Genomic DNA, 16,799 nt, shown 5'->3' on the forward strand with positions numbered 1-16,799 from the left:
TTTTTTGCAAGATCACGATCTCTATTTTATCACGGCTCTTTTTCGTGCTGGTTTTTAACCTCCTGACAATTTTATGAAGTAATGTTACTGAAAAGCCTTCAGAATTTTTAAAGATATTGAAGTGGAGCAGCATGTAGTGTCTCTGTCACAGCCCCAGGGTCCTGGAGGTTGTGGGTTCGAGTCCTGCTCCGGGTGACTGTCTGTGAGGAGTGTGGTGTGTTCTCCCTGTGTCTGCGTGGGTTTCCTCCGGGTGACTGTCTGTGAGGAGTGTGGTGTGTTCTCTCTGTGTCTGTGTGGGTTTCCTCCGGGTGACTGTCTGTAAGGAGTGTGGTGTGTTCTCTCTGTGTCTGCGTGGGTTTCCTCCGGGTGACTGTCTGTGAGGAGTGTGGTGTGTTCTCCCTGTGTCTGTGTGGGTTTCCTCCGGGTGACTGTCTGTGAGGAGTGTGGTGTGTTCTCCCTGTGTCTGTGTGGGTTTCCTCTGGGTGACTGTCTGTGAGGAGTGTGATGTGTTCTCCCTGTGTCTGCGTGGGTTTCCTCCGGGTGACTGTCTGTGAGCAGTGTGGTGTGTTCTCCCTGTGTCTGCGTGGGTTTCCTCCGGGTGCTCTGGTTTCCTCCCACGCTCCAAAAACATACGTTGGACTAATAAGTTTTGAACTGTTGTTGTTTTTCTTTACTAGTCCTCTTTACACAAACATGATGATTACTAGCGAGTGGACTGACGGAAAGACTCTAATTTGGTCTTGTTTTGAAGTGGACAGCGCTGGTGTGCTGTGTGTGGGGGGGCTCTTCAGGCTTTGTGGTGCCACTTTCTTTTTTCTTTTTGTGAGGAAAAGATCTCATGTATGGAATAACGAATTATTTCAGTTTTAATTCAGTAGTCGTAGATTTTAGAGTAGTGACTCCGCCCATTCGACTAATGTGTATTAGATACACAGTATATAAACAACTTATGAGAACTGTAGCGAACTGAATGTGCATGAACACGCTCCATCGATCGCCCTGTGATGGTGGTGTGCCGTGGACAGATTCTGATCTCGTTCTATTGCACAGCTCTACCTTTACGTCATATTTAAAATGATATGTTTTTTGTTTGTTTTCCCCTGAATGGTGTCTGATGGCGTCTAGCGATTCTCGCTGACTCTGAAACTGTAAATCTCTGCACTCATCAATAACCGGCGCAAGTTGATTATCATCTGTGTGTTAAGTTAATCAAGCCACAAATATGTCTTTTCATAAAAATACATCATTATTCTTCAAGGAGCTCGTTAGGAAAGGCTAATTATGTGTCTGTAAATCGCTGTGTCCTCAGTAAGGTAATGAAATGAGAGATAATTACAGTTAAGGAATCCCTCGGTAATAAACTGTGGAGTTCAGTCATTAGACTTACAATAAAACACATCAGAAGGATCATATGCGTGATAATTTGCATAACATTTGCATAGTTTAAGTTTGTAGACCTATTGTATCAACCAGACGTCCATTGCAGCCATACGCTACACTAAACTACACTGCACTAAACTACACTACAATACACTAAACTAAACTACGCTACACTAAACTACACTGCACTAAACTACACTACAATACACTAAACTAAAATACGCTACACTAAACTACAATACACTAAACTAAACTACACTACATTAAATTACACTACACTAAACTACACTACATTACATTAAACTAAACTAAACTACACTACAATACACTAAACTAAACTACGCTACACTAAACTACACTACAATACACTAAACTAAACTACACTGCACTAAACTACACTACATTACATTAAACTAAACTAAACTACACTACAATACACTAAACTAGACTGCACTGCACTAAACTACATTACACTAAACTACACTACATTACATTAAACTAAAGTAAACTAAACTACACTACAATACACTAAACTAAACTACACTGCACTAAACTACACTACATTAAATTACACTACACTAAACTACACTACATTACATTAAACTAAAGTAAACTACACTACAATACACTAAACTACACTACATTAAATTACACTACACTAAAGTACAGTACACTAAACTACACTACATTAAATTACACTACACTAAACTACACTACATTACATTAAACTAAACTAAACTACACTACAATACACTAAACTAAACTACGCTACACTAAACTACACTACAATACACTAAACTAAACTACACTGCACTAAACTACACTACATTACATTAAACTAAACTAAACTACACTACAATACACTAAACTAGACTGCACTGCACTAAACTACATTACACTAAACTACACTACATTACATTAAACTAAAGTAAACTAAACTACACTACAATACACTAAACTAAACTACACTGCACTAAACTACACTACATTAAATTACACTACACTAAACTACACTACATTACATTAAACTAAAGTAAACTAAACTACACTACAATACACTAAACTACACTACATTAAATTACACTACACTAAAGTACAGTACACTAAACTACACTATGTTTAACTACACTATATTACACTAAATTACACTACATTAAACTACACTATATTACACTAAATTACACTACACTAAACTATAGTACATTACACTAAACTACAGTACACTATACTACACTGCACTGTATTACATTACACTAAACTACACTACACTAAACTACGCTGCACTTAACTACACTACATTAAACTACACTATACTACACTAAACTACATTATAGTACACTATAGTATATTACACTGTATTACTATATATAAACTATAGTATATTACACTGAACTGCACTACACTAAACTACAGTACACTATACTACATTAAACTACACCATACTACACTATACAACACTGCACTAAACTGCACTACACTAGACTATACTACATTAAACTACACTAAACTACATTAAACTACACTACATTAAACTACACTACATTTAATTACACTAAACTACACCACATTAAACTACAGTACACTATACTACATTAAACTACACCATACTACACTATACAACACTGCACTACACTAAACTAGACTATACTACATTAAACTACACTACATTTAATTACACTAAACTACACCACATTAAACTACACTACACTAAACTACACTATACTAAACTACACCACATTAAACTACACTACATTAAATTACACTACAGTACACTACACTACATTGAACTACGCTAGTGGAACAGTGTTCTCTGAAGTGAAGGGGTGGTGTCTGTGACCCACAGCTAATCTTCCAGCATCAACACCTGACTTGACTAATATTTTTGAGGTTGAAAGCCATTAAATCCTCACAGAAATGTTCCAGCGTCTAACGTAAAGCCTCCTCAGAGGAGTAGAGATAATTAGTGTGGCTTTAGAGAAACACAGTGTCTGTTAATTACCTCAGTTTCAGAGAAAACACTGGATTAACAACGTACTGTATATCAGTTAAATTATGAATAAAAACACTCAGGGAATCCATCAATATTTCACTAAAGTTTATAAATTCACACTTGCGCTCTCTCTCTCTGTCTCTCTGGCTCTGTTACGCGCACACACACACACACACACACACACTTAGTGGTATATGTTCGTGTCATTCTACCAAGCTTTGAAACTTCCTTTTATAGCTGAATCATTGTGTGTGTGTGTGTGTGTGTGTGTGTGTGTGTGTGTGTGTGTGTGTACATTTATAAACTTATGAGCTCTGAAAAGGTTAGTGAAAAATTTCCTAGGACATCTTGTTCTGATGGTCGTCCCTCAGTCTTTCTCTCTCTCTCTCTCTCTCTCTCTCTCTCTCTCTCTCTCTCTCACTCACACTCACACACACACAGTTCTTATTGCTCTCGTAAGGTCTGAAGGTGAGAGAACTTCAATTGACCATCTCCATCAGAGGAGACACAAACAAACCACTTCAGAGAGAGAGAGAGAGAGAGAGAAAGAGAGAGAGAGATAAAGGGAGAAAGGCTGAAGGAGGGACATGAGCTGAATGAGAGTGAAACTGCAGCAGAGCTGAATGTCCTCCAACTCCGTAAACTTTCGCCTGTCTCTTAAATCATTAATGTTGCTCTGGAGCAGCTGCACATTGAGCTGCAGTCACTGTCCAATGCCAAGTGAGAGCCAGAGGGCTCTGTAATCTCCAGCACTGGGCTGTGGATCAGTGGAACTGTGTTCTGTGGCGTGATGGGTCTCCATCCAAGACCTTCCATAGAGTTAGAGTGGTGTCTTTGACTCAGGTCTAATCCTCCAGCATCAACGCCAGTGTTAATTTTGGCAGCTTTAGTCTTAGTCTTAGTCTTAGTCCCTTTGGGTACCACCTTAAAATAAGACTACACTTATAAAGGTTCACAAATGGATTCAAAATCTGTTTAATAAATGGTTATTAATTGAGTAGTAAACACCTTAAAGGTCATTAATCATTTGTAACACAGATAAAAAGGGAAACGGTGACCTCTTTTCGTCTCATGGAGAAAGTGTCAGAACTCACTGAGAATGTGGAGGTAAAGAATAGACTCAGACATTAGAATTTAATTTTAGTCATTTCACAGATTAAAGTGCACCACATTATCATCAGCGTCTAAAAAGACACTCTATCAGTGGTTAATTGATTAAACTTTTAATCAATTAAAATAGTTAAACTAGTTGTTAAATAGTTAAACGTAGTAACAGATTTGTGCTGGAGGTGACGGGGTTAATGTCGACTGTGTTCTCCCTGTGTCTGCGTGGGTTTCCTCCGGGTGCTCCGGTTTCCTCCCATGCTCCAAAAATACACGTTGGTAGGTGGATTGGAGACTCAAAAATCTCCGTAGGTGTGTGTGTGTGTGTGTGTGTCGCTCTGTGAAGGACTGGTGCCCCCTCCAGGGTGTATTCCCCGCCTTGGGCCCAATGATTCCAGGTAGGTTCTGGACCCACCGCGACCCTGAACTGGATAAGCACTTACAGATAATGAATGAATGTGGGTTCACTTTTTGGCAAAAAAGCAGGTCACTGTTCCACTTTCTATCTGTGTGTTATAACTGAGTATTAATTATTTTAAAGCATTTATAACTTAATTAATAACATTAATAAACAGATTGTAAACCTTAAGTATAGTCTAATCCTAAGTGGTACCATCCTTTGACTAAAATTAGTATTTGAGGCTAGTTTATTCATTTAATTGTTAGTTAAAACCTGGTCATGTTTTATGCCACTTAAAGACTTTAGAGGGTAATATTTAATACTTAAATAGGGTTCATTTAATAACACATTAACATCCTTATTTAAAGTATTTGTCTGATATTTGTCTTCAAATATATCCTCAGATATTCGACTCCTCTACTCCGCCCCGTTTTTATTTCCTTGCAAATTTCACTTTTTTTGTTTAGCTTTTTTTCATTGACCAATATTGCAAAACATTTCTTCTTAATTACGATTGATTATTTACAACATTAACAAATATGACCTCACTGATGTTTGTGCCTGAATGCCATCGAATCCTCACAGCAATGTCCTCATTTCTTTTGTACATCCTTCTGAGAAAATTAGAAGGTGTTACTGGAGCAGAGGAGAAAACTGACTCACTTTCAGTGAAATAAAGAGCCAAACAATGTCATCAAACCTTAGCCTTAAGTTACTTAGTGCAGTTTCTGCTGTGCTGAGCTCAGAGTAGCAATGTGAGGTTCTGTTCACCAAATCACATCTCAGTAGATCATCACAGTGGTTTCGAAGCTGTAATATTAAGGTGATACATTACCCAGTGTTGCTTTAAGGAAAGGATTTAGATGTTGGAACATTGCTGTTAGGATTTGATTGCAACAGTACGTGTGTGTTTTGGTTTGGGTGATTTACAGATGTTAGCGATCATGAACACAGCATATTAATACGGTTTAAGTCCCCTATTGTTGTCACCATGGTTACTATTCAATTACAAAGAGCCAGAGTGTGTTTGAAGTTTGAGTTACATTTAAATGTTGCACAAAAACGCTGTCAAAGTTTATTGGTACACACCTAATAGCAGCATTCACTCATTCACTATAAACTTCTGACACAGTGTGTTTACCCTTTGTTTACAGCATTGTTTTTCCTTTCACTGCTGTAATCCTTCACTGCACTGACGTGCTCCTCTCTCTGGTGCCTCTCTCCAAAGATTCATTGTTTGTCCCCTGCTCAGTTCCAGTGATTAATAACGCTCATCAAGCCGAGTGTGTGTGAGACTGCCGGCCAGTTGGTGTGTGTCCAGCGATGGGCAGCGTTCGCTATGACAAAGTGTTCTGAAACGATCGGGCAGTGCTGAGATGGAGCAGAAAGGACCATCGCTCGTGTGCACGTCCCTTCCTCGGCCAAAAACACACACATTAAAGCTCCTTTTATCCGAGGGGCTGCGGAGGGCCCGTTTAGAGCTGATGATCGCAGCAGTTCGGCTTCGGTTCTAATGAGAAGGAGCCTCCTCCTTCACTCTAATGTGATTAAGTTCTCTCCAAGGCAGTAGGAAGCGCAGGGCTACAGCGGCACAAACACTGACTCAGACGCTTCCAGGCAGACACACGTTGCCTTTATGCCGCTTTAAAGTTGGGGGGAGGTGGGGTCCGGGACCTGGAGCAGTGGGTATTCATCATTTCTCCATTAGCGTCCGTTAAAGTTCAGAACATAGGGTCAGTATTTCATACGAGGATCTGTTCCGGCGAGAGTCAGAGAAAACGAAAAGGGAAAGTGCTTTGAGTGTTTTATAAAAACATTGTAGAAATATGTCATTTAAAGCACAAAGTCTGTAAATGTGAGTGTGTGAGGGACTGGGTGAGTGTGTGAGGGACTGGGTGAGTGTGTGAAACTGTTCACAGGTGTGTGAGGGACTGGGTGAGTGTGTGAGGGACTAGGTGAGTGTGTGAGTGACTGGGTGAGTGTGTGAAACTGTTCACAGGAGTGACTGGGTGAGTGTGTGAGTGACTGGGTGAGTGTGTGAAACTGTTCACAGGTGTGTGAGTGACTGGGTGAGTGTGTGAGGGACTAGGTGAGTGTGTGAGTGACTGGGTGAGTGTGTGAAACTGTTCACAGGAGTGACTGGGTGAGTGTGTGAAACTGTTCACAGGTGTGTGAGTGACTGGGTGAGTGTGTGAAACTGTTCACAGGTGTGTGAGGGACTGGGTGAGTGTGTGAGGGACTAGGTGAGTGTGTCAGTGACTGGGTGAGTGTGTGAAACTGTTCACAGGAGTGACTGGGTGAGTGTGTGAGTGACTGCGTGAGTGTGTGAAACTGTTCACAGGTGTGTGAGTGACTGGGTGAGTGTGTGAGTGACTGCGTGAGTGTGTGAAACTGTTCACAGGTGTGAGGGACTGGGTGAGTGTGTGAGGGACTGGGTGAGTGTGTGAAACTGTTCACAGGTGTGAGGGACTGGGTGAGTGTGTGAGGGACTGGGTGAGTGTGTGAGTGACTGTGTGATGGTGTGAAACTGTTCACAGGTGTGAGGGTGTGCGTGACTGGGTGGGGGTGTGAGTGAATGGGTGACTGTGTGCGTGACTGGGTGAGGGTGTGAATATACCAAAGAATGTAAATGCTTTGAGTGTCTACGAACGCTCTGTGGAAGTGGAAGTGTAAATAACTAAAAAAGGAATTGTGTTTATTGTGTGGAGTGTGACACAGTAAACACTGGAGATTATACTTTAACTGTTGGAACTGTATATTAGTAAGAATTAAATATTGAAGTGCATTTGAGACTAGGCACACTGGTCCCACTCATTAATAATAATAATATTAATAATCTGATGTTCAAAACCTAGTCTGAGTTTAAATAGAAACATATTTCATTGATTAAATTCACTGAGATGAGCAGCAGAAGAGCCTTATGATGTGTGTGTGTGTGTGTGTGTGTGTGTGTGTGTGTGTGTGTGTGTGTGTGTGTGTGTGTGTGTGTGTGTGTGTGTGTGTGTGTGTGTGAGAGAGAGAGAGAGAGAGAGAGAGAGAGAGAGAGAGAAAATTAGCGCTTCATTATGTCTCAATCAGGTCTCTCTGACAAAAGGAACATCTGGAATGTACGTGCTGTTCTCACACACACACACACACCACATGTGCCTCCTCATTTTTTTACAGCTGTAATTTAGGGAACATTGGCAGTTTATTACCTCAACACCCTCCTGGCCAATTTATCGGAAACCCCCCTGCTGCTGCTGTAGCGGTGGAGACTGGAGAATGGAGCACACAGCGGCTCTTACACTGATATTTTTGGACGGTGGACTACTGTCAGCCTCGCAGCACCTATGACATGTACAAGCCCAGCACACACACACACACACACACACACACACACTCTGTCAGTGTCACTGCTGGACTGAGAATAGCCCACCACTCTAATAACATCTGGACCATGGCCCCGCCGTCAGAGGCTGGTGTTTGAAATGAAGTGAACAGTAAAAATACAACGGTTGTGTTTCCAATAAAGTGGCCACTGACTGGAAATAATCAGTTGTTTCCAATAAATTGGCCAGGTAACACACTGTTTGTATAAGGTTGAAGATTTTATAAAAGTGACTAATACCTGCATTGTGTTCAGGGTTGATTTCTCACAGCTCCCTAGCGCCACCATCAGGGTTTCAGAGTAAATCCACTGCCTTTAGGAATACACCTCCATAACTTTTTTGGACACACACACACACACACAAATACAGAGTCTCACACACACACACACACACACACACACACACACAGAGTCACACAATGCTTCTCTATGGGAATATTATCACTGACGGCCTTTCAGACAAGACTCGGCCCCTAAAGCCGCTCCGCTCCTCGGCTAAATATAAATTGATTTTTTTTTTCGCCTCCACACTCTTCTCGTGTCATAAGGATTGCCGGCTAAACCTAATATATCTGCGCTCCGCCGAGAGAGAGAGAGAGAGAAGGGGGGGACGATGTGTATCAGATTCACAGCAAGGCTTCTTTCAGCTTTTACAATTACCCTCCAACCCCCAGCAATCCGATCCTCACCTGTTTCAATCTCTTAAAGGTGATTGTAGCCGAGGCTTACGCTGTTGCATAGGGAGCCCCTCTCTCTACAGCCTCTACGCTCTTTTAAAGCTGTGGCCGAGGAACGTCAGCACTTTTTTTTTGCAGCTTACACAGGTTTTTTCCCTCCTCCTCTCCATCTCTCCATCTTTTCTCTCTCTCGTTCCACGGCACTCTCCTGACGAGGCACTTTATGGAGTGAAACGCTCCGAGTTAAAGCTTCTAACAGCTTCCAAAACTGGTCCCAGGCCAGCATCTTTCAGCGTCTGCGAAGAGCCTCGCTCGCATCGCGGTGCGTTCTCGCGGAGAGCCTTTTCTCTGACAGCCGCGACGCCTTAAAGGAGGTTTGAGCACTTTAAAGACGCTGTGTGTTTGTTTGTGTGGAGAGCGGCTCTGATCTGATAAGAGTCTGTGCCTCGTGGTGCTGTAGCTAAACACATTAGAGGTGGAGATGTGTTTAGAGCCGTCTCTGGGATGCCGTGCTCTCTTCTCCATGTCTGACATCTTCCAGTGGAAGCCAATCAACTCCGAGAAAACACCCAGGGCCACAAAGAGCTGAAGAAACCAATTTAAAGCCACAGTTTGGTCCGACAATCTAATTTTCACAGTCTCTATCTTTTCTTGTCCTGGACACATTTGGAGACTTTTTAACTGCAGCTGTGAGAGGTTAGAGGAACAGTTCACAGAGAAGTCAAACTGGCATCATTTCACACATTATTTTACACTTATTCCAGATGTGGTTCTTCAGACGTGACGTATTTGGAGTCAGAATGTTTGGAACCAAAGCTGTGAGGCTAATGTTGCTAACAAACACTGGAAGTCAGTAGTCACCCGATTAGCGCAAAGATGCATCTCCATTACTTCTTGATTATGATCTCAGGTCGTAATAAAGTCTCAGAGGTGAGTCAGTGTTGTTTTAGGACCAAAAGAAATCTTTTACACCGGTGTTAATGGAACCGAGGATACGTCACCAACAGGGGGCGCTCCACAGTGGCAGTAAACGGAAGTGAGACGACGGCGGAGCGTTTGTGCTGTTGTTACAGACGTTTGTTTTTCACCAAAAAGAGAGACTACGCTTGCTCTTTGTGGGTGTCGCCGTTGCTCCTCGCGTTTGGGCTGAAAACCCTGCTATTCTTTAGTTCCCGTTACAAACCAACTCTTCAGCTTCAAAATTAGGTTCACGAACCGGACCTGAGCCCACTCCACATCGACGTGTGACTCACTGACTCGGTGCCTGTGTTGGGATTTGTGAAGAACTTCTTACGGAGCGTGAACTTCTGAGATTTTTATACAATTTGAGACACAAACTGCAAAAACAAAGGAGGCCTCTCGCTTCTTTTTTACAGAGATAGACAACGCGGTACAATGGTTTTATTGTGGCCAACTGCTTAAAATCATATTCTCCTATTGTTTGTTAATTTTTACCCTTGAGACTTCAACAGAAAACTAAAGAAGCAAAGCCCAAACGTGTCTCGGCCGCGAACCCGTGAATATATTCAGGACAAAGTGCTAACAGAAGGCGAATGACTATGGTCCTTATCCACGGAAAGCGAGTCTTTCTTCTTTTACGTCATTAAACAGACGTTATACTGACCCCTAGAGGTCTGGGTGTGTCAGAGATCCTGTACTAAGCCTATGGCCTCCCCCATGTGGATGACCCACTCTATGCAACATAATCAGTTCACTCAGAGACAAAGCAGTTTGATTCTTCTCACAATTAAAAAATACGCAAAAATTATTAAATAATCAACTGAAAGATGTTGTTAATTTTTTGGTGGTGAAATTGACCAGTTGCTTATTTTGAAGTGAGTAACTGTCCAGTGTCCAGCTCTGAGACGACTGCACGTATGCGACGGTTTATTTTCGGAAAGCAGGCTAATGTAGCGCATCTTTTATTCAGAGCGTGTGTTCGCGTACTCAATAATGCAAATGAGGTTCTTAATCTCCGCGCGCACGACAGCTGCCCACGACTTCAGAGCGTCTGAGCCACGAGAGCCGCTCTGAGCTCGTTTACTTAAACTTTGTTGGTTATTTTGTGGCTAGGTTCGGGATTAGATTTAGAAAAATTATAATAATTTACACACACACACATACTTAGTTGTTGCTGTGCATACTTTCTTACCCCTGTCCACCCCTGTTCTTTAATGACTAGGACCCCCACCGGACCACCACCAGAGCAGGTGAGACTGGAGTGGTGAATCATTCCCAGTCCAGACACTGAGGGGTTTAAAAACTCCAGCAGCGCTGCTGTGTCTGATCCACTCTACACCAGCACAACACACACTAACACACCACCACCACGTCAGTGTCACTTATTGGTGTATCGGTATTGGTGCTGCAGACAATTATGATGTAGCTCCGTGTGCTGAAATACAGTTTGCAAACACACTTCTGAGTCAAAGCACTGCTCATTGGTTTCTATTGCTCTGTGATTGGGTCAGTGTTCGGTTCTGAGCGAATCACGGGGAGTCACTTCATTTTTAGTAACAGTTTAGAGAAAGGGACATCGCTCCTGATGCTTCAGACAGTAATAACTCTCATTAAATCCTTAGTTAATGTCATTATTAATCATTAAATAATGAAAACGAAAAAGAACTAGCATTAATTAGTAATTCTTGGGGTTTTATGAAATCTTAAAATAACATTTGTTCGGGTTTCTGTCACTAATTAATGATTAATTGTGACTTTTACTAACGATTATTACTTTCTTATCACTTAAAACTCTCTTATGTTTCATTCATTCATTCATTCATTCATTGTCTGGGACCCTTATCCAGTTCAGGGCGGCGGTGGGTCCGGAGTCTCCCCGGAATCACTGGGTGCAAGGCAGGGACACACCCTGCAGGGGGCGCCAGTCCTTCACAGGACATTTTCAGTTTCTTCAACAAAAAAAGGACCTGAAACTGAAGCCGTGTGGACAGTGAAGAGTTTATTGGGAAAAAGCTGCAGAAGACACTTCTCTGTGTTTTTGTAAACACCACAACGCAGCAGATTCCCACGTTGTCCACAGCGCCCCCTGGCAGCCGTAGAATGTTAAAGCTGATGCTGGGAGGTGTGTTTCCTGTGAGAGAGGTTTTCTGGAGGATTCCATGTTCAGTTTTAAGTTCAGCTCACACTCTGTTCTCTCCAGTGTTTCAGAGGAATTTCAAGTGGAGCTCCGCTCTCCTCCCACAATATTTCCATATTTCCGAATTTCAGCTGTGACTTTTGACTCGGCGCCGCTTTAAACTCCTCTTTTTCACAGTCGTGTTGTGTGTGATTCTCCGGGTCTCGGCGCTGCGGTATATTTAACCGCTTAAGCTCCTCCAGCGACTTTCACACTCTGAAAAACCTTTTCTCTGAAATAATCTCAGCCACAGAGCGCCTTAAACACGTGTAAAGGAGTGGTGTTTACAGGTTTAAGGAGAACGTGCTCGGGGCCTGGGCCTTTACTGCTCTGAGCTGCCGGTTTATTAGGAACACCAGTGGTGTAACCTGCTGTTTATTGACCTTTCTTTTTATTGTTTGTTTTTACAGATGCTTTTTCCATTAACACACTTCTAAACACAAGATGATCACAGTTTTACACACAGTGAGGAACACACTCACGCGTGTTTAGCAGGATTAACTTTGTATATGCTCCATGACGGGGGGGATGGGTCTGTATTGTGTGGGACATCAAGCCCATAGCTTGCTCTCTCTCTCTCTCTCTCTCTCTCTCTCTCTACTTTCTCTCCTCTCTCTCTCTCTCTCTCTCTCTCTCTCTCTCTCTCTCTCTCTCTCTCTCTCTCTCAGTTTCAGTTCAGTTCAGCAGTGCTTTATTGGCATGAATTTAATACAATACACTGTTGCTAAAGCATAGTACAGAAAATACATAAACATATAGATACAGATACAATTACAACAACAGGAAATGATATTTACAAGATTAATGATAATTAAATAAGAAAAGGAAAATAAGAGCATGGAGACAATATAGATGTTTAATAATCATTAATAATCAGTAATATTCAGTAATAATTAGTTACACTGTTGACTGACCACACTGGTTGTCCCTCAGGTTGTGGCAGTCTGTCACATATTTGGCTGCGTGTGGGATCAGCTCCTCCTTCTCTCCCAGTACATACTGGAGCTTCTCTGTATCAGTGAGGAGCAGGAACTCAGGACAGACTCGACTCGCTCTCTGGTAGAACCTGCTCCTGACGGACTCATACTTGGGGCATTGGGTTAGGAAGTGCAGCTCTGTCTCCACCACCGAGAGCTCACAGTGAGAGCACAGCCTGTCCTCTCTGGGGACCCAGTTCTGTCTGTGACGGCCGGTCTCCACGGCCAGACTGTGCTCACTGAGTCTGTACATGGTCAGTGTCTTCCTCAGTGACCTCTCCCTGATGGTTGTGAGGTATTTGGCCAGTGTGTAGTCCCTGTTGAGGGCTGAGTAGCTCTGTAGTTTGTGTTGTTGGTGTATGGTGTGAGTCCAGTGTGTGAGATAATTGTTTTGTTGTTGGATGATGATGTGTTGGGGTCTCTCTCTCTCTCTCTCTCTCTCTCTACTTTCTCTCTCTCTCTCTCTCTCTCTCTCTCTCTCTCTTTATCTCCCTGTCTGTCTCTCTCTCTCTCTGTCTCTCTCTCTCAGTTCAGTTCAGTGGTGCTTTATTGATGAATGTAGTGAGACACACTGTTGCCAAAGCAATAAACTAAGAACAAAAATAAACATTACATAGAAATGAGGAGGTGGGTGTGGGTCAAAATTAATCACAAATTATTTACAAGATTGATGATGATCAAGAAAGAAGGTCAAAGAAAACAAACAAACAAAATCAATGTAACAATGTCAGTGAATATTAGTGGGTGTCCGCTCTGGTTTCTCTCAGGGTGTGACAGGCTGCTACAGAGAGTGTGATCAGCCCCGTTCTCTCTGTCTCTCTCTCGCTGTTTCTCACTCTCTCTCTCTTTCTCTTTCTCTCTGTCTCTTTTATCTCTCTCTTTCTGTGTCTCTCCTCTACCCCCCCCCCCCCCCACACACACACACACACACACTGTGTCTCACTTAAATGGCTTTAATTTGTAAGCGACTCTCAGATGAAATTCATTAGGATTCTGTCAGGGGACTCCTGGGTTCTCTCTCTGCTCTCTCTCTCACACACACACTCTGTCAGATGCATTCACTGCTCACGCTCAGAGACACACGTGAGACACACACTCGACTGAATGTAAGTCACTCACCGAGAGGAAAAAAGAGCAAGAAATCCATATGTAAAATGAAATAAAAGAAAGCTCACTGAGAAACTAATCAGATCATTATTTCATTAATAAATAAATAAAACAAGGTATAAATGGAGAACGTGAGTGGGAGTTTCCAGACTTAAAATATGCATAGATTGATTAAATAAATAAATAAATAAATAAAGATATGTGTGTTCCCTGAGTGGGAGTCACAGCTCACTAAAAATGATAAATTAATCCGCCAGCTGCTTAATAAATGAGTAAATAAATAAATAAAGGTATTTAAACCTGTGCCCCAGGTAGGAGTTCTGAATAACTGGAAAAAATTTTTTTAAATCTATGGTTAAATTTCCTTTCCATAGATAGATCAGCATGCTAACGCTAATGTTATTAGCATGCTAGCAGTTACAGAAATGTTGTTTGCTCCTGTTTCATTTCCTACATTTCTCTCGAGATGTACAGTGGTGTTTGCTAACCTCATGTTGTTTGTTTCTGTTTGTCGTCTGTCAGAAGGTGAGGGAAGATTAGCTTAGCGCCGCGTAGCTGCTTAAACATAGTGACCTGCGCTAAACCCTCAGCTAAACGCCGCTTTCCTGTGGTTCCTCTTCAGCCGAGAGATTGAGAAACACGCTTATTTTCTCTTTTTGACACTTCAAATGATTCACATACATACACACCCACCTCTCTCTCTCTCCCTCTCGCTCTCTCGCTCTGAACACTAACTCCTTTAGCTTTATAGAGCAGCATGCTAATGAAGCTCATCCCAGGTAGCTCTTCATCTGCTGCCAATTAATCAGAATCTCTCTCGTCTCTCTCTCTCTCTCTCTCCTCTCTCTCTCTCTCTCTCTCTCTCTCTCTCTCTACCCTCTCTCTCTGTCTCTCTCACTCTCTCTCTCTCTCATTTTCTCCTCTGGTTATTCTTTCACACTCACATTCTCTCTTGCATTTACTCCTTTTCAGTACTTTTCGCTGTATACTTTCTTTCTCTTTTACTCATTTTTTTGTTATTTTATTGTCTCACTCTCTCTTTATAACTATTTTTTATCTCTCTCTCTCTCTCTCTCTCTCTCTGTGGGTTTTAGTCTCAGGGCTGTTCTCCTGCTGAGTTAAATTAGTGCCGTCTGTGATGAAGAGCTGATGACTCAGAGCTCGCACCATACAAACACACAGACACACACCTTTTACAGAACATATACACACACTGACTGACAATACAGACCGCACACACACACACACACACACACACACACACACACACACATTTAGGATTCTCCATAGCCATAATTCCTGTACATAATTATATTGTAGATAAATAAACTGAATATTTTTTCTGGAATTTTCTCCTGATATTTCACACAAACAAAGATTCACTGTGTTTAAGATGTGCATTTTATTGACAAGACAATTACGTTTGTGTTGTAAAAGCATTGAACAAGGTGTCTCACACACACACACACAAGAATCTGATAGAGTGTGTTTGTGTTGTAAAGCATTGAACAAGGTGTCTCACACACACACACACAAGAAAAACTTGTTAAAAAATAAGATAAATATGGAATGGTAAAAATGATTTATAAATAAAAAAATAGATAAAGGAAAAGAAAACGAAACGCATACAAACTCTGTCATACACAGGCTCAAACACACACACACACACACACACACACACACATACACACACACACACACACACACACCACACCACACACATACACACACACACAACACGCATACATCAAAGTTGGGATTGGTCCTGCTTGCAGGCTGCTTATCTAAGGACCTCCGGCTAGAAAAAACACTCTCAAAAGACCCTGAACACACACACACACACACACACTTCACAAATAAGCGTGCATTAGAAAGTGTGTGTGGATAAAAAAGCCTGTGGATTTGCATATTTCAGCGCTGATGGATCTGACTCATTTAACCTTTCACATCTCCAAACCACGTTTGTGTAACTTTCTGCCGATTGGTCGAGACACTCTGCACCACAGGTGCTTCTTGCATTCATATTTCTGAATATTCATTAATGCTCTCTCTCTCTCTCTCTCTCTGTCCTAAGAAAACACGTACAACGGCTCTTTAAATAAACGCTAAGAGGTCATAAGAATGATCTCAGTCTTATGATTTTTTCCTTCTTTTTTATTGTTATTTATGTGTTAGATTTATAATGAAGTATTTAATGCTGCAGTAAGATTTTATAACATCATGAGCCATGCTTTTATTAATGAAAATATTGATCGTTATTGCACTGTTCAGTGTTAAATACAAAATGGAAGAAAAGAAGAATCGCCCACAGAAGAAAACACACGGATTCTACGTTTGCCGTTATTTTCTTACGAAGAAACTAACGGACATTTAAGGGCAGTCCCCTGTGTTGATGTTTGTTTAAATAGACGTTGATAATGATTCGGCTTTTTAAAGTCTTCCCTGAGACACGTGTGAGGCTTTTGTTTGTTTGAAAATTGTTAAGAACGTGTCTTTTTTAAAGAAAACCAATTAAATAAAAGTGTCCTTAAGACACCGGTGAATCCAGCCCCTGGTGCCTCCAAACCTTCAGAGTCTTTATTCCGAGCAGATTCAGCTCTTTCTATTGGTCCATTGTCATTGAATATGTAAATGGACACTGTACTATGTATTTCCTGA

General features: G+C 41.7%; 1 protein-coding gene across 2 annotated transcripts in view; it reads left to right on the plus strand.

Moving 5' to 3' along the window:
- LOC136677258 (phosphorylase b kinase regulatory subunit beta-like) overlaps window positions 1-13,409 on the plus strand; it is a 75,557-nt gene extending 62,148 nt beyond the window's left edge. The window contains exon 16 of one of the 2 annotated variants that reach the window (XM_066654746.1): window positions 12,991-13,408. In XM_066654746.1, coding sequence (XP_066510843.1) covers window positions 12,991-13,161 — 171 coding nt within the window. In that variant the 3' untranslated portion in view covers window positions 13,162-13,408. Of the gene's footprint in view, window positions 1-12,990 lie in introns of both variants that reach the window. The other variant, XM_066654747.1, reaches the window with a different exon arrangement.
- The last annotated feature ends 3,390 nt before the right edge of the window (window positions 13,410-16,799 follow it).

This window comes from Hoplias malabaricus, chromosome X2 (assembly GCF_029633855.1).
Source record: "Hoplias malabaricus isolate fHopMal1 chromosome X2, fHopMal1.hap1, whole genome shotgun sequence".
Classification (NCBI taxonomy): Eukaryota; Metazoa; Chordata; class Actinopteri; order Characiformes; family Erythrinidae; genus Hoplias; species Hoplias malabaricus.